Source organism: Dama dama, chromosome 3 (genome assembly GCF_033118175.1).
Source record: "Dama dama isolate Ldn47 chromosome 3, ASM3311817v1, whole genome shotgun sequence".
NCBI lineage: Eukaryota > Metazoa > Chordata > Mammalia > Artiodactyla > Cervidae > Dama > Dama dama.
The window spans coordinates 58,261,988-58,280,734 of record NC_083683.1 but is presented as its reverse complement, the minus strand read 5'-3'; the positions used below and the strand labels follow the sequence as shown (position 1 = coordinate 58,280,734).

Sequence of the window (18,747 nt, the reverse complement as noted above, 5' to 3'; positions counted from 1 at the left end):
TCTTTTTAATTGGATTCCCATGAATTAGGTCCCATTAAACTCTACTCTGGGCTTCCCTTGTGGCTCAGCTGGTAAAGAATCCGCCTGCAATGTGGGAGACCTGGGTTCAATCCCTGGGTTGGGAAGATCCCCTGGCGAAGGGAACGGATATCCACTCCAGTATTCTGGCCTAGAGAATTTCATGGACTCTATAGCCCATGGGGTCGCAAAGAGTCAGACACGACTGAGAGACTTTCACTCACAAACTATATTCTATTTGTTCCATTAAATGGTTGTTTTAAGGGGTTTTAAAGAAATATAAATTATATGAAAATTTGAAAAGATAGGTCAATTTTACATTCCTCTCCTAATAAAAATCATCGCAGTAACAGTGATTATTTGAGGAAACCTGACGCTAGTACAGGTTCTTCTCTTAAAAACCTCCTTATTAATTTTTGAATTGAATTTTGACCCACTTTGGAAACCTATTTGATTCATCCTATTATGGAGGGACTTGAGTAAAGGAGAGGAAGAAGAAAAAAGACATCTTAGTGAGAATGAAGCACAGTTAATTATGACAAAATTCAGTGGGCATTCAAAGAAACGCTAAAAAATTTAAGAAGTATCGAGTAAAAAAAACACTATCATTTAATGTGACACATTGGCAAGAATATATATTGAAGGAAGGGAAATTTTTTTCTACTCATACTCTATTATAACTAACTATTTACTTATTTGCCTTCTCATAATCCTAAGGAGCAAGACATATTTAGTGATTCTCAGGTTTGGCTGCATATTGGAAGTATTTAAAAATATAATCCTTGAGTTAGTTGACCTAGAGGATGAAGCCAGGATATTAATACTATTTCACATTCCTGCTGTATTCTGATGTAAAACTTGGGTTGAGAATCACTGGTGTAGGCTACTTCAGTTACTAGCACAAGTTCTGGCACCTAGAAAGTAGTAGAGAAACATTACTTAAATACTTGAATGGCATTATGAATGTTTCTTCTATGAAACAAATATGAAATATATAACCCAGGTTTTGACCTTCACAAGTATGCTTTTACTGATGAGCCTAATAAAAAAAATACATCCTCTGAATGAACAACATGCATATTTGTGCTACTTAAAAGTGTAGTATTTATTAACTCTTAAGAAAAGGCATTTGGAATTCATTCATTATAAACATCTACATGAAATTTAACATTTCACAATGAACTCTCTAGAAAATCAGTGAGTGTTCATGCTATGGGTCAACCAATATCATTTTGTACAGTTGGAGAAGAAAAAAGTCTGTTGGTTTCTAACAGAAGGTAAAAGTATATGTTGCACCTATGTCTATTCAAATATGATACTTTTTTTGTATTGGAATTGTTCAAATTTTAACTTTGCTTTTCCTAGAGGTCCATTTTCCCCCCAACACACATTATCAGGCATTTTGGATATGGCATGTTCAGTGGTTAACTGCAAGTGGTCTATTATATCTACTTTACTTTTGAAATGAAGTATATCATTAGACATGTTTTGTGTGAAGGTTAAAAGAAATAGTTTTTCCATGAATTATCTTCTATCTTGAATAACCCATATCTATTGAATTCATATGTGCTTTTTAAAAGTTCTAATGAAAGAATATTCTTCTAAGGTTTGATTGGGAGTTGGGGAGGAATCTCACTGCTTGGGTATAACCATACACCATACAACCAAAATATTTACAGTGTTCCTGTGTTGTTTAGGACAGATCTAGCTAGATGAACTACAGGAAAGGAACTGTGTGGATGGTGCTATGTGATGTATTCTCCCTGATAAAGTTGAATTTCATAATTAAATTTTATATTTCTTATCTTATTCTCATATCAGAAGTTTTTATAAGAACAGAGACTCTTGTACTGTAGAAGAGCCCATTTAATTGGCACTTACTTAGATGTTTAATTTAGTGAATGAGTGACTTAAAACTGTTCAAAGATCAGTGTGGTGAAAAAACTCATGTAATTCTCAAAAATCAAGACCTAATTAAAATATTTAAATGTACAGTGGATGCTGATCCTGAAATGAGGTTATGAATCAAAATCATTTGGGGAACTTTTTAAAAAGCATGCAGTATCATGCCCAAATATAGATTTCTTGGAATCAAATCTTGGAGACAACAGTAAAGGAAGAAATGATGGCAATGACTCATTTTACTCCTCTCCACCAGGTGATTCTGAATGTAGCAAATTGGGCAAGAATCTTATGGATAAGCCTGTGGAAACTACTGTAAAATGGAACATATATTGGACAAGGAATCAAGAAACTTGGGTTCTCAACAAAGTCCTACTGTATATAGCACATGGAACTCTGCTCAAAGTTATGTGGCAGTCTGGATGGAGGGGAGTTTGGAGGAGAATGGATACATGTGTATCTATGGCTGAGTCCCTTCACTGTTCAGCTGAAAGGATCACAACGCTATTTGTTAATAGGCTATACTCTAATACAAAAAAAAAGCTAAAAAAAATTAAACCTGGGTTCTAATCTATACCTCTGCTATTTAATTATTTGGGGCAATTCACTTTACCCTGACAAATTATAATCTTAAGGAAGGGCTTCATTTCTAGATAATTCTCCAGTTATTTATAGCTAGTATGTAGCAATTCTTTTATCCTTCCTGACTTCCTAAAGCAAACCTCTAATAAAGGAGTAAATAAGCAATAAAATGATTAAGTAAAACAGAAAATTAAGCTGTATTGACAAATAAAAATTCCTAGTCTAGGACTGAACTGTATGTTGTACCAGAAATTTATGCATGTGTATACAAGTTTTTATATGTCCATTATCTACGTTCTATTCATCAATGATCAACAAATTAGAAAATTCTGTGGCTGCACATTGGTTCTTAACATGTCAAAGATACTACCTCCAAAAAAATCTACCCCTAAACATTAGTACAAGAGATTTGCAAAAGCATAACTTACTATCTTCCCAGTCTTATCAAGCACCATTTTGATGTTCTAATAACTCCTCATAATCAGAGAACAGAAGTGTCTACATCAGCAAAATTATTAATTTCCTTATCATTGCCTTTAGTCATTACCTGTGTATACTATACACAGATTTACATTCCCACATCTAGTAGTATTTAGCCAAAGTGCTTAATGTTTGACACAAAAGAGAAGCTCAAGAAATATTTGTTGAATTAATAAAATAAGTAAAAAAAAAAAGGAAGGAAGCGTGAGAGATAGACAGAAAAAGGAAAGATGGGCTTATTTTAACGAAGATAATGAAATTTTCCAAGTTGGTGTGTACCACACAATCCATTTCCATTCGCTTATGAATCTTCAATAAGAATTTTGTTGGAGCATGTGGACTTCCCTTGAATGCAAAACAGCAAGATATTTAACAGAACTTTCAGAATCAATTCTGAAAGGAAGAACTCACCTTTTTTAGAGCAGAGGCTTTCGTTGACTGGTTTTCCCTCCTGGTTGACATCTATTTTCATCCAGCTATGGAGGTACTTCCTGCCCTTCTTGACCACTACTCTGAAGCCTTGTTTCTTGAGAAAGAGAGAGGCATTTTCCACCTCAAGGAACCCTTCCTTCTCATAGCAAGTCCATCGAGGAGCCTGGGAGCAGGGGGCAAAGATGGCGGCTCGGCCAGGGCCACCAGAGGAATTGGAGATGCCCAGGCACAGAGCAGATTTAACATGAAGGAGCTTTCCATCCTCAGTCCACATCCACTGCTGGTTCTGGTTTGTCCTATTGCACAAGTCCATGACCACTCTCTCATTTTTGAAAAGACACTGTTGTTTCTGGACATGGACAATCTGAAACCCCTCTGGAAGATGAGAAGCTCATCAAGGGCTATGCAACAAACCATAAAGCCCACCAGAAAACAAAGCAACCCACCCATAAATCAGCCTGGTCAAAATGCAAGCTTTACTTATCTTTTGCAATTGTTATCATTTAAAGTGAACAGTTCCAGATTCAACACATGTGATTTAAAACTCCCAAAACAGACAATGCAAAAATGTCACACTTAGCTTCTTTTCTTTTCCTTTCACATGGGTTAGGGAAGAAAATACACCCCCACTGAAATAATGAAAGGAAGCTTGGAAAAGAAACTAAACCATCCAAAGAATACGGTGAGCTATTTTAGCCCAAATATTTAATATGCTAAAGTCATATAAAATCCAATTCCCATTTTAACCATTTCACTCCTTCCACCTCACCTCCATTCTCCACTCTAAAGAAACACTCCATTTTCCAATTCTTAAGTTACCACTGCTATAAGTGTTTGTGTACAAATGGATGCGTTTGAATACAATTTTTGAAAATTAGGTATATTTATCCCAAAATAAAACAAAATTTTCCATTCTTCTAAGCACATTCTCCTAGCTAATAGTAACTAATAAAAGTATTGATTATCACAAATTGAATTTTTATAATACTATAGAGAAGTATTTTTCTATTTTGTGACAGTATCTACAGTCTTCCCTCAAATGCTAATGAAAGAAAACTGAATACCCACTTGTTAAACATCAGATTAAAAAGTGAAATATTCAGGCTCAAGCACCATCTTCAAGGTGCTTTTACTTAATTTTCTCAGCTATTTCATTAAAATATTCAGACGTTCCAAATAACAACTTCCAAATAAAACCCACCACAGTTCCTCAACTCCCTTTAATTATATTTCTTATACTTTCTCTCTTTAACACAAAGGAAACCAAACTATAACTTGACAGAGAAAAAGCAGAAAGATGCCACAGACAGTTACATAATAATACGTTTTCCCCACCTTGGGGCTGCTTTAGTCTCTGCCATTCAGATGCCATTTCAGGAGCTGCCTGAGGCATTTGGAGGACACCAGAGGAGGCCATTTATTTTCTTTTGGGGAGAAATCTCAACAAAATGTGGGCATCACAGGCTCCTTTTATTCCCCCTCCTCATCGTCTCTGGCTAAACTGCCATGGAGACCTGGCTCCATTTCCGCTTTGTTTCACAGACTTTTCAAAGGACAGAGACTCCTCTGCTGGCTATTGAAGAAATGCCTCAGGGAACTTGAGGCAGATCCACTCACCTGAGTTCACGAAGATGAAGCAGGTAAGAATCGCCATGTAAAATTCAGCCTCCATTTTCCACTTAACGACTGTTCATGCTTTGCTTGGGGGAAAAAAAAATTCTCCCAGATAAGAGAAGCAAAGACTAGGAAGGAAATGTGCCTTCATGGTGGGGGGAAAAGTCAGTGACGAGCACTTCCTCCTATTGAATTGTTTGGGGGAAGTTTTACACCAGTTGTCCTTTTGTCTGTTTCCTTAGAAAGAAGGGATTATGATTACTTCTTTTTTTTTATGTCAAAAAAATTCCAGCCCCCAGGAGCAGAATAAAATGTATAAGTTTTCTTCTACCATCCCTTTGCCACATGACTAAGCTCAAGAGGGAAAAGAATTGTAATCTTAGGTAATTCAATGTTCCTACAGCATTACATCTCTTCAGGTGATGTGATTCTGCCGAACAAACACCAACCATGTAATTTATGAAGGCCTATGACAAGTGATATGAAGACATAAACATGTACTGTGTGTATAATGATAGCTGGAAGTCTATTGAGGAAAACCACATAATGATGGCACTTCTAGATCATTATCACTCAAGTGATGACAATACTACATTTTGAAATCGTCATTTCTACTGGGGAGAGGCAGACTAAAATTACACCCATCACACTGTTGACTTCAGGCTTTCCCTAAAAGATAATGGTCTCTCTCCAAATAAGGAAAAAAAAAGTACATGCCTTACTCAACATTTAGTATTAAGAGTAGTTTATTGGCAGTAGGAAACAAAGTCAACATAGTTGCATTAAAAATTCATATGTGAGCAGAACATCTAGTGTTTGCTGAGTGTAGATTTTTTTTTAACTTTGTCTCTTGAGGATTAAATCGTTTCAGTGATTTAAGGATATCCATGGCAGCATCCTTTTAAAGAACCACTGGAAATGGGACAGGTTACATCAATTTCAAAGGCATCTGCCTTTTACTGGGAGAGAGATTTCAGGTAGACATTATATTCAAAAATTCTTTCTTAGTAAAAGAGAGACAAGTATTTAAAATTCTTAATACATCATAGTTGCTACAAATTTGTTTTTCCCTTTGAAAGTAAAATGACTCACAATGTAGAAATACAGTGGATAGAATTCTGGAGCAGAAACCACCTCTATGCTCAATAGTAGAGAGTAAATACATATATACCCAATGACAATCATTGTGCTCTGTAATTGTTTGATAGGAGGTACTGATAAATACACACTTAATAGGTAATATTTTCAAGACACATTTCCATATAAAATAGTTACTGCTTTTGATTTTTTTTCCAAAAACACAGACTTATTTGTTAAAAATCCATCATCAATCACTTGCAACTTTAGCAGCAAGATTCTGGTAACTGAGAAGGAATTAGCACTTAAAACAGGAACAGTTTAACAACTGACAGTCCATTCACAAGACAGATTTTGCAAACATTAAAGCATCTAAACATACAATAATAATTTCTTCAGCAGCTCTTCAAGGTATCATCTGATGACGTATATTTCATACATATATTCTGTGTGGCAGATAGTCAATACAGACAAAACAAATTCCTCCTTAGCGGTGTGAGAAATCAACCATACCTCCATCAGCAGAGGACCTTCAAAATAATTTAGGGGATGCTTACAAGTGCATTCATATACACAAGAGGCTGGAGGACTTGAATATGTTGCCATCTTCCACAGTCCATGTCCCGACTTGGCTTCATGGCTTCTCTTCCCTTCCACTGCGGGAAGCTCCTTCCAGAAGCCTTGAGTGGGTAATCAGCTAATCACCCCTAGAGATCAAAGGTCTGGTGAGTCTTCAGAGAATCACTGGACAGTTTCTGCTGAAAGTCTGCTCTCATACAGGCACAGAGCGTGATGAACAAATTCATACTGCTCACTGGTTTGGACCATTCCACCCCTGCAAGGAAGAGATAATATAACTTATTGCTAACATCCCACCATCTCAAGTAATGCAGAGACCACACTCAAGTGAAAGTGCTACGCCAAAGACACACAGAACAGTTGACATGGTAATTCTTTTGTTGTCCCTCTTTCCTATGTCCAGATGACCTGAAAGATGATTTTAATATGCTAATATATATGAAGGGATTAACACAGTGTCTGCTACACAATAGGCATTTGATTAATTTAACCAACGTCATTACTGGGGAGGCAGTACAGCCTCATGGTTAAGTACTTGAACTTTGGAACCAGACTGTCTGAGTTCAAATCCCTCTGATGCCTAGTCTTAGCGAGGGCAAATTGATCTTGGGCAAGTTCCTTAAAATGCTTTTGTCTCAGTTTCATCTGCTATTAAAGTAGGAGAATAATGGGATTATTCTCACAGGATTATTGCTAAGGTTAAATAAATTCACTTCTATTTGGAGTGTTAGTATTACTTCTAGGGTGCCTTATCATTCTTCTTATGTTATACGGATTTATGCACTTGGATTTGATTGATATAGGTTTACTAAACAAAACTCAACTGTAAAATGTTGCTCTTTCTAGAAGTTAAAAGAACTACCTTGCAATGGTTTATTTGAGTATGTTATGGGGAAACAATTTTGGGTGTGGTGTGCTGGGTATTTAAACACAGTAGCAGGAGATCCTTAAATGAGTTGGAAAAAGAGAATTGGTTCTTGCTTTTCCCCCCTTAGTTAATGTCATTATCATCACTAGTTATTCTGTGTACCATATGTTTTAGATTAGTGGAAGGTACCTAACTTCATGCTCAGATGGTAAAGCGTCTGCCTACAATGCAGGAGACCCGGGTTCGATCCCTGGGTCGGGAAGATCCCCTGGAGAAGGAAATGGCAACCCACTCCAGTATTCTTGCCTGGAAAATCCCATGGACTGAGGATCCTGGTAGGCTACAGTCCATGGGGTCACAAAGAGTCGGACACGACTGAGCAACTTCACTTCACCTAACTTCATAAGAAGTAATAACACTGCTCCTTATACATTTATACATAAAAGAGGTATATTGAATTTTTTTTGATAATGGTTCCTTTACCTAGCAAAGCTACTATAGTTGTATAAATGTTATTTTTCCTGCTCACTGAGTAAATGCATCCCTATTAGTAACTATGTGAAGTCTTATAAAGTCTTCATAACTCCAAAACCAATACTACAACCGATTTTAAACTTATTAGTTCTTCTTAATGGCTGTTGTTACCATTCAAAATAATTGATTTTAGGACTTTCAGCACTTCAACTTTAAAAATGAGATATATTGCCTCACTATAATGTAACTTCTAGTTAATGGTAATAACTAAAATTAGGCTTATATCTAGGTTTACTTGCCCACTTCTATAAATATAAGCTTACAAGGTAGTAAAGCAGTACAATTTCACCCTCTTAAACAGCAGTGTTAAGTTAGAAACACTCATCCTTCAACTATACTAAACAGGCCAATCAATTCAGGTCAGTTCAGTCGCTCAGTCATGTCTGACTCTGCGACCCCATGAATTGCAGCACGCCAGGCCTCCCTGTCCATAACCAACTCCCGAAGTTTACTCAAACTCATGTCCATTGAGTTGGTGATGCCATCCAACCATCTTATCCTCTGTCATTTCCTTCTCCTCCTGCCCTCAATCTTTCCCAGCATCAGGGTCTTTTCAAATGAGTCAGCTCTTCGCATCAGGTGGCCAAAGTATTGGAGTTTCAGCTTCAACATCAGTCCTTTCAATGAACACCCAGGACTGATCTCCTTGAGGATGGACTGGTTGGATCTCCTTACAGTTCAAGGGACTCTCAAGAGTCTTCTGCAACACCACAGTTCAAAAGCATTAATTCTTCGGTGCTCAGCTTTCTTTATAGTCCAACTCTCACATCCATACATGACTACTGGGAAAACCATAGCCTTGACTAGACGGAGCTTTGTTGGCAAAGTAATGTCTCTGCTTTTTAATATGCTGTCTAGGTTGGTCATAACTTTTCTTCCAAGGAGTAAGCGTCTTTTAATTTCATGACTGCAATCACCATCTGCAGTGATTTTGGAGCCCAGAAAAATAGTCAGCCACTGTTTCCCCATCTATTTGCCATGAAGTGATGGGATCATATGCCATGATCTTAGTTTTCTGAATGTTGAGCTTTAAGCCAACTTTTTCACTCTCCTCTTTCACTTTCATCAAGAGGCTCTTTAGTTCTTCACTTTCTGCCATAAGTGTGGTATCATCTGCATATCTGAGGTTATTGATATTTCTCCCCGCAATCTTGATTCCAGCTTGTGCTTCATCCACCCAGCATTTCTCATGATGTACTCTGCATAGAAGTTAAATAAGCAGGGTGACAATATACAGCCTTGACGTACTCCTTTTCCTATTTGGAACCAGTCTGTTGGTCCATATCCAGTTCTAACTGTTGCTTCCTGACCTGCATACAGGTTTCTCAAGAGGCAGGTCAGGTGGTCTGGTATTCCCATCTCTTTCAGAATTTTCCACAGTTTATTGTGATCCACACAGTCAAAGGCTTTGGCATAGTCAATACAGCAGAAATAGATGTTTTTTTGGAACTCTCTTGCTTTTTCGATGGGATGCCCAAATGATGTACTTGGTAATAGAGAGGCAAATACATGACTTTTTTCGTGACTGCAACTCATTGGCAGAAATATATCATCATTCCTTTTCCATAGAAAATTGCACATGTTGTTGTACTAAAGGCAGCTCTCTGGTCAAAGCGTTCCTTGATCCTAAGTCGACAACAGGAGTGGCCAGCTGAGGTGATGACTTTTCTCAGCTGGATGATGACATCTGGGCACACCTAAAAACAGCAGGTGTCCGGAAGATGCTGGCTTTGACTGTGAGGCTTGAGAGAGCCAGCCACAGGAAATATTGAGGCCGCTCTAGGGAGCTGAGAGGTACCTCCCTTCCTTTGGCATCAGCACAGCTCATTAGGCTCCCTCCTTAAGCTGCAGACAGTCTGTGGAGCCTTACAAGTGCTCAGTCTCCTGGACTCTGGTCTGTGAATTTCCTCTCACCATTTACTTCACTTTGAGACAAGATTTCCCCCTTCTTATATGTTCCAGTGAACATTGGTATTTACATGTCCAACTGTTGAATGAATGAAGGTTCAGTCTAGGTTTAATCATCATCTTACCCCAGAAAGGTCAGCAGTGTAATTTTAATGCTTGGAGTATACTTACTATGATATTCTGTTAACTAAGTCAAATGGTGTTTCTGCCAGCGAAGGTGGACAAGATGAGGAAATAAACTCATTAGCTGCAGACTAGCAAAACTCTTGTGCATATCAAGGCTTAAGGGAGGTGTATGAAAAGTGAGGTTACTTCTCACTTGTTTTGAAAAATAAAAGGGAAAGATTCGGCATCTGAAGGATCTTCAGAGGTGATGCATTCCAACTGCCAACAAAATGTTGCCTTTCCAGGAGGGAGAGGTCTACATGGTAGATGGCCAGCTAGTTTCTGCCGGGGGGTACTTAGCCTTTGCCAAGGTTGGCAGGAAAACTTTTGAAGATGTCAGAAGGAGTCTGCTCCTCTTTAACTTTCACCCGCCCCATTGGTTAAACTGAAATAACCCTAAAAGCCTTAAGGTTCCTCTTAAGAGTCACACAATAGCTCTCTAAGTGTTGGAAAACAACCATCAAAGTCCCATAATCTTTTCTTCTCTAGACTAAACATCCTGTGGTCACTCAGTATTCCTATGCAGCCTGGTTTCCCCGTCACTCCCCAGTCTAGCCTCCGCTTTCTATAGGCTGTTTTATCAAGTATGACCTTCTTAGAGTGTTGTGTCTACTCCTGATGAGATCAAGTCAGTGGGAATATTTCCCTCTCTAGCTGCATGTTATAAGCCAAAGAGTCTGCTTCTGCAGGTGCGCTGGGTGGAAAGATCCCGCAGTGGCTACCGAGTGCCTGGTGCTTGGCAAGTATTTTAGGATATTGAGTGAAGGTTTGGGATAAAGAAAAAGTCCACAGGATTATTTTTGAATGTGAAAATCACAGCTCTCTTCCACTTTTTTCAAACTAAGTACGGAACTTTCTGTTTATTCCTATTCAACTTGTTGGTTTCGGCACAAAGTTCTTATTTACTGACATCGCTATTTCTATCATTCCGTATATTAGCCTTTATTCTCACCCCCAGATTGGTGTCTCCCAGATAGTTAACAAGCATGCCTTGTGTCTTTTTATCTGTCATTTATAATGGAGTAGAAGAAGACTGGGCTAAGACAGGGTCTTGACTACAAGTAATTTGATATCATGTGATAGACTGTCTAATTCCATTTCAAAATTATTTCTAACTAGATTTTAGGTCCTTTAAGAGCAGGCATGATGTTACAGTTTGTGCATATTTTCAAAAGTGGAAAACATTCACTAGTCTGAAGTAAATACTTGTCAAGTAGGTTACTGAGGCCAGGCTGTCTCATGTAGTATGAAAACATATAAGCTCTAGGCTAAAAGAAGGGAAGGGGCATCACAGAACGCATTAACTGGAAGTTGACTCAAAATCAGGAACTCATTACAATCATCTTTTAAAATATTATTTCAGATTACATATATTGGTATGTAGAACACTGCTGATCTTTGTAAGAACTTAAATTCTAATAATTTAACCTGCAGATTTTATTTATCCTGTTACAAGACAACTATAGTCTTTTATAGGCTGACCATAGTGAAAAATACTCAAGAAGCTAATGTAGTGCCTAAAACAAAATATATTTATGGAATAAATGAACATAGCAAGATTAATCATGAACCCTCAAGAGAGTCCCATACTAATTCAGCCTCCAGGAGAACTCTGACTCAGACTGCAGGTACCTTTCAGGTCAGACAGGGCTCCAAGGACATGCTGAGGTTTGGATCTATATTACTGATGTAAAGTTTCTGAGCAAGCTGGTCCTTAAAGGTAAGAAGCAAGAATTCTCTTTTTATTCCTTTAAAAGGCATCATCCAACATTTTCTTTTTAATACTTTAAAAGGCATCAGTCAGTTCAGTCGCTTAGTCATGTCTGACTCTGCGACCCCATGGACTGTAGCACGCCAGGCTTCCCTGTCCATCACCAACTCCTGGAGCCTACTCAAACTCATGTCCATCGTGTCGGTGATGACATCCAACCATCCCATCCTCTGTTGTCCCCTTCTCCTCCCACCTGCAATCTTTCCCAGCATCATGATCTTTTCCAGTGAGTCGGTTCTTTACATCAGGTGGCCAAAGTATTGGGGTTTCAGCTTCAGCATCAGTCCTTCCAATGAATATTCAGGACTGATTTCCTTTAGGATGGACTGGTTGAATCTCCTTGCAGTCCAAGGGACTCTTAAGAGTCTTCTCCAACACCACATAAAAGGCATAAGCCAACTCAATTATGAAGGCACTAAATAATCCTTGATCTCCAACAGATTATAGTTAAAAACTCAACCAAGGTTAAGATTTTAAGAGTTCTGTGGTGATTAAGATGATGCTTCAGTGGAGAAAGACTGTCATCAGTCAGGCAGCCTGCCAAAATCACCACCATTACCCAACATACTGTATTTAAAGCACTGTCTCTCCTTGGAGAATCCTGTTTAGATACAAGTCTTTTCCTGGGGGTATAACACATTAAGGTACAATACCTATTGCCAAATGGGAATTAGATTATCAAAAATGAATAAGTCCATATAAAAGCAGGGCAAGGCAACCCAGTTAACCATGAGAGTCATTGTGAGTTTGAAAAAACTTGAGATGCCAAAGCATCAAGTTCATTACCAGTAGGGACCAAAGAGTGTTAAGAGGTAAAAAGATATCATACACTACTTTCAAGACCAATTGTGTCTCCACCACTTATTAGCTGCTTTACCCTTATCACATAATCTTTGCCGTGCTGTTTTCTCATCTGCAAAATGATGAGGTAATCATCTAACTATACCTGCTTTATAGCACTGTTGTGAGATATAAATGAACAGCCCATTTAAATATATTTATTACTACACAGCTAAGCACTTGCAGATACCACCGTGTTAGCTATTCTTTGGCACTATCTGGTCAAACAGGGCTGGATGGTAGGCTCTGGAATGAGTCCTCTGAGGACCTTACAGGACTAAGAGCACATCTGGCAGAAGACTGCTCTGCCATACTGCTCGGGCTGGGCAAGACTAGATATGCTTGGTTGCTCAGTCATGTCCAATTCTTTGTGATCCTTTGGACTGTAGCCCACCAGGTCTGTTCATGGGATTTTTCTGGCAAGAATACTGGAGTGAATACTGGTAAGAATACTTACCAGCCTAGATGGAAAAATTAAAATATGTTTTTAAATATGAACCAGCCTAGAAGTCACCTACTAGTGAAGAGTCACCTACAGTGGAGGTAGATGACCTAGTAGAAAGAATGAAGCTTGGAGTCAGACAGATTCAAGTTTGAATCCTTGCTTTTGAACCTACCAGCTACAGGCTTTTGAACAAATCACTTACGCTATCCCAGCTGAATTTTCCTGAACTGTAAAATGACAAACCTCATCAAGATCGTGAGGATCAAATGAGTCAGAGCCTGTCAACGTCTAGCCAAAGGCTATTCACAGAATTCCCAGGAGCCCAGGGTTCTACCACAGTGTCTGTGTGGGAAAGGAGGGTGTCCTTAGACTGGTTCCTAATCCCAGTTTTGACCAAGGCATTTCTCTTTACTCTTTCTTCTTTTTTAAATTACTGTCATTGGTTTTCTATATCAGTGTATTGTGGAAGATTTTGTCTTCCCAATATTTTGTTTCTCCTTCAAAAGTTTAAAAACCACTGGCCTGGCAAAGAGTGTTTACCTAATAGGCTTCAAAATTTGCAAGGTTTAAATGAGATAATCCAGAGAATGCTTAGCTTAGCACAGTTGTGAAATGAAAACATCTCCTGCCATATCAATAAACAAATATGATAGCCAACAGCAATTTCTAGCCTCCAAATGTGAATGAAAGTGAAAGTGTTAGTCGACCTCATGGACTGTAGTCCACCACGCTCCTCTGTCCATGGAATTTTCCAGGCCAGAATACTGGATTAGGTTGCATTCCCTTCTCCAGGGGATCTTCCCAAACCAGAGATTGAACCGAATTCTTTACCTTCTGAGCCACCAAGGAAGCCAAATGTGAATGAGGGCTCCTAAAACTGTGACCTAGCCAATCCCCCCACCTCGCTCCCTGCCTCTGAGGAGCTGGGAGAAATGCAAGAAGCAGCCATCTACCACTCCTTAAGATGAGCAAGGAAACAGGATTTGGTCCCAGATAGCTGAGGTGCATAAGAAAGGAATAAACTCAGTGAGCCCAGAAGCTTGCAAGTAGACCTAAGAGATGTGGGTTCAATCCCTGGGTCAGGAAGATCCACTGGAGGACATGGCAACCCATTCCAGTATTCTTGCCTGGAGAATCCCAAGGACAGAGGGCCCTGGTGGGTTATGGTCCCCAGGGTCACAAAGAGTCAGACATGACTGAAGTAACTTAGCAGCAGAGGCTTGCATCTTCTCATACATAGATTGCTAAATTCCTTAACTTGATGTCTGATCTTTGATGTTCGGACTACCTGCTCCCTTTGTTGTAAACTTGTATAAGGCCTGACTCCCCCTTCCACCTCCTTGAAAGTTTTCTCAGAGCTACTGAGATGCTGTCTCTGGGGAGCTGGGAGTCCTAAACATTTCTACCAAATAAAATAACTCTCTACTTTCAGGTTGTGACTATATTTTTTAGTGGACACAGTGACTGTCACTTAGCGAGTATTAAATAAATGTCATATATTCTATTTGTTATTCTTTTGGTAAATGCTTGGTTAACACAAACCCTTAGGGTGATCATGTACCTGGTTTGCTTGGGACAGACCCGGTTTACTCCTGTTGTCCTGGTCTAATTATTAATACAGCCTCCTTTTTTCACCCTCAGAGGTGCATTGGTTTAGACAAGCTATCTTTTCACCCTAATTATGCCCCTTTGGAAGAAAGTCACTTCTTGTATTGCAAAAATGGTGCTGGGTGCAAGGCTTTGATTTCTTTGCGGCCAGTGTGCTCAGCCAGGCCAGAAAGAACTCAGACCAACTGCCCTTCCAGAAATGTCAGATAGCTCAAGTCACATCAGTCCCGCCAAACACAAAAAATCCATGTCATCTTGGTCTCCATGCACAAAAGCACGTAGCCATGTCAGCAGAGAGTAATCTCAGGTTAGAAAGGAAAAAGTTATATTTTTTTTCCCCTTTGCTCCTGGGAGGGTGTTGAAAAAAAAAAAAAACCCTGCCAGATGCCCAGGAGAGAGGTTTGGTTTTTAAAATGTTAAAATTGTGACCTTTTGTGACTATTAACTCACACATACAAAGAGCAACAAGCCTTTCCTGCTGCACCGCCCAGCGCGTATCCGGTCTAATCAGTAGACAGAAGAAATTCTGCAGCAGTGACTCATTTCTGGGCTAACAATGGAACTGACGCTCCTTGGCTTTTTATTATTTTCGAATCTGGAATTCTTTTGGTAAAGTTTGGTACAGTAAATTTAGAACAAAAGGTGTGGATGATAATGTGCCTCCTGGGTAAAGCTCCGATAGCTTGGGCATGAGTCAAACACAGCTAACGTTTGGAGCTGAACTTGGGGTATCTTGGACAGATGTTTTCTCCATGTCTAAACACCATGTCATTTCAAGGACTGAGAATGTAAACTAAATGTTTTGATTGATTCTGACCAGGTATTTTGAATGTGGACATTTTCTCTACAGAGTATTTGTAGGGCACAAAAGCCAACACAAGTCAAATGATAATTTAATGCCCTAGCAGATCTTGAGTTCCCCATATTTTTTTTTCCCTTAAAGCTGGTCAATTTTCTTCTGAACATCCAGGTTAACACTCAATTGAATCCTAGCTGAGAAGAAGGAAAAGGTTGTCCTGACAACCACTTCGAAGATTTGGTCGGCATAATCTGTTTTACAAGAGGACATCTTGTTACGGCCTAGGAACTGTCAAGGAAATCCAAACCAATTTTTAAGCTTTATCTTCAAGTGTTCTTAAAATAAGTAAACTAAAGTGTTCAATTCCTGATCTTCCAATGAGATTGTTGAAATTTACTGATTAAGGGAATCTCTGTGATGAGTCGGGATTGCAAAAGGATATGGCTCAATGCAAGACAAAAGTTAATTAAAAAAAATATACCAAGAGGTGGAAATTTTAGCTTTGGAATTATTTTAACCAAGTTTTGGAAACAAAGAATTTTCTAGGGACACATATTAGCTAAGGAAACTGATGGCATATGTATTCCTCCTCTTAGGTTGTTATAGTTTAAAAAAACCCATCAAACTAAAGTGATTAATCAAAACATTTAAACAATGATATGACGCACACTGGAAGCATTTTTCTATCCTGTCTGGGAAGCCACAAGTAAGGACTTTGGATGTCATTCCAATTTAAGGTCCCCAAGGTAAGGATGTACAAAGACAACTGCAGAATTCACTACTGACTCTCAAAAGGGAGGATTAGACAGATTGTTTCCTGTTTCTGGGGAAGGAAAAAAAAGGGGAGGGGGAAGAAGAAAAAAAAAAGGCTTTGGGATTACAAATTATTTTATGTGTTTCACTTCCCAAACTCTGTTTTCAAGTTCTTCCAGAGTTCAGAGGTGCCAAGTGGGATGAAAAGAAATACAATGAGGAAAAAATTGCCTGACGTCAGCCTGCAATGGAGCACATTCCTTCCCTCTCTGCCTAGATGTCTTTTGATGGTCACATATGGCTCCTTAGTCATTCTCCATATGCATATGAGGCAGTCTCTGAGTATTGTGGGCCATTTTATTGCTATGTATTAGTATTTCTTTTAAAGGACAAGTATCTCTCACACTCGATGAGTAAATGACCATCACTATCTCACACCACAAAGACATTGTATGAAGTGAAAGCTGTTCAGTCGTATCCGACTCTTTGTGACCCCATGGATTATATAGTCCATGGAATTCTCCAGGCCAGAATACTCGAGTGGGCAGCTCCTCCCTTCTTCACAGGATCTTCCCGACCCAGGAATAGAACCCAGGTCTCCTGCATTGCAGGCAGATTCTTTACCAGCCGAGCCACAAGGGAAGTCCAAGAATACTGGAGTGAGTAGCCTATCCCTTCTCCAGGGAATCTTCCCAACCCAGGAACTGAACCGGGGTCTCCTGCATTGCAGGCAGATTCTTTACCGGTTGAGCTACCAGGGAAGCCCAAAACATGGTATACACAAACCTAAATGAATCTCTTATAGCAGGCTCTAAATATGGTGAAATCTGGTTGGTTTAGCTTTAATAGCAACTGGAATTCTTAATTAGGTGGTTTTGTCACAACAATTTAGGGATATTTAAATAAGATAATAAGGGCTTTCTAAGTAATGAAACAGGATAATCTGTAAGCACTACGGGATTCAAAGTATAACCATCAGGTTGAGGTCCATGAAATATTCTACTCTTAAAAAGAGATCTTTGGACCAGAAACAGGTTGGAGGCCTCTGCTAAGTACCACTTCTCCTTTTACATATGGAGACTCAGAGGCCCAGAGTGACAAGTGGTCACAGAGGGAATTAGGGGCAGAGCTAGGACAAGCTTCAGGTTCCTTGACATCTGCTCCAGCGATCCCTGCCACCTCTCTCTCTAGCTGTTGCCTGCTTCCCAGTCTCACCAGAGTGTGTGTGCATGTGTGTGTGTGTGTATGCGCACACACATGCTCAGTCTGTCAGTCATGCCTGGCTCTTTGCAATCCCGTGGACTGTAGCCCATTAGCCTCTCCTGTCCATGGATTTCCCAGGCAAGAATCCTAGAGCAGGTTGCCATTTCCTCCTGTAGGGGATCTTCCCAAATCAGCGATAGAAGCCCTGTCTCTTGTGTCTTCCGGCGTTGGCAGGCAGATTCTTTACCACTGTGCTACTTGGGAAGACTTGAGAGGCACCAGCCAGTGCTCTACCCAATTGCCTGTTAGTAACTTCATCTTTTAATGAAAAATGACCACAGTGGCAATGAAGGAATGATCCATGAATGTACTTCTAAATAAAACACCTGTGGGTGCCCAGCACTGAATTTGAACTCCCATTTGGAAAAAAAAAAATCCTATTTTAGTTCAAAATATGCTCAAAAGTATTATTAATAGGAGAATCACAAACTCATGAATCTTCAGGGAGAACTATAGCATCTATTAATAGATGTTGCCCAAAAGCCAATAAAAATAATGTCTTGCCAGAGAATGAGGAATCCACCAAATGGCTTTGTCATTGTTGTTACACTGGAAGCATCCATTCAGCATAACATATTCATCTCTAAATCAGACCATTTGAATTTATTGCTAAAATGCAGACTTGTGATCTGAGTACAAATTGCCCTGTTTATGTTATGTTGAATAACAATGATCAAGCATTGTCATTTGTTTTTCATTTTCTTTTGATTAGGTTTTTGATCCTACTCAATGCTCAGACTCTTGATTTATCAGTCATGTAACCCATTTCCAGTATCCAAATCACTTTTTTTCTTTGCTGTTAGCCAGGCCTTGGACTTCTCAGAGAAGGCAGGTAAAAGTGGTGGGGGATAAACTATAAAGAAGATGTAGTGTCCAGCTTTGGATCACTAGTGGATAGAGGCTGTTGTTAAAAAAGGTATGAGAGGATAGGAAAAATCTGGTGGAGCTTGAACTCTAAAGAGTTCAAAATATTAGCCTTATGATATATTGACTCCATCTTTCGTAGCCCTTATTATACTAAGCTAGACGCTCCACTTAGTCAATCCCGCCCTTTCCTTTCACCTTTAAATGGTCTCCTCCCAGGCTCACACTCCTCTGCCATCTCTAGT

The 18,747-nt window shown here is 39.2% G+C and overlaps 2 protein-coding genes across 6 annotated transcripts in view; both read right to left on the bottom strand.

Moving 5' to 3' along the window:
• Positions 1-5,170, bottom strand: part of PTPRB (protein tyrosine phosphatase receptor type B) — a 124,733-nt gene extending 119,563 nt beyond the window's left edge. The window contains exons 1-2 of the mRNA XM_061129936.1: positions 5,032-5,170; positions 3,394-3,789 (exon numbers count right to left, since the gene is read on the bottom strand). Of these exons, the coding sequence (XP_060985919.1) occupies positions 3,394-3,789; positions 5,032-5,086 (451 nt within the window). The 5' untranslated portion in view covers positions 5,087-5,170. The remainder of the gene's footprint in view (positions 1-3,393; positions 3,790-5,031) is intronic.
• A 586-nt stretch (positions 5,171-5,756) lies between these two features.
• Positions 5,757-18,747, bottom strand: part of PTPRR (protein tyrosine phosphatase receptor type R) — a 268,355-nt gene continuing 255,364 nt past the window's right edge. For all 5 annotated transcript variants that reach the window (XM_061129965.1, XM_061129956.1, XM_061129968.1 and 2 more), the window contains one exon: positions 5,757-6,940. In XM_061129965.1, the coding sequence (XP_060985948.1) occupies positions 6,847-6,940 (94 nt within the window). In that variant the 3' untranslated portion in view covers positions 5,757-6,846. The remainder of the gene's footprint in view (positions 6,941-18,747) is intronic.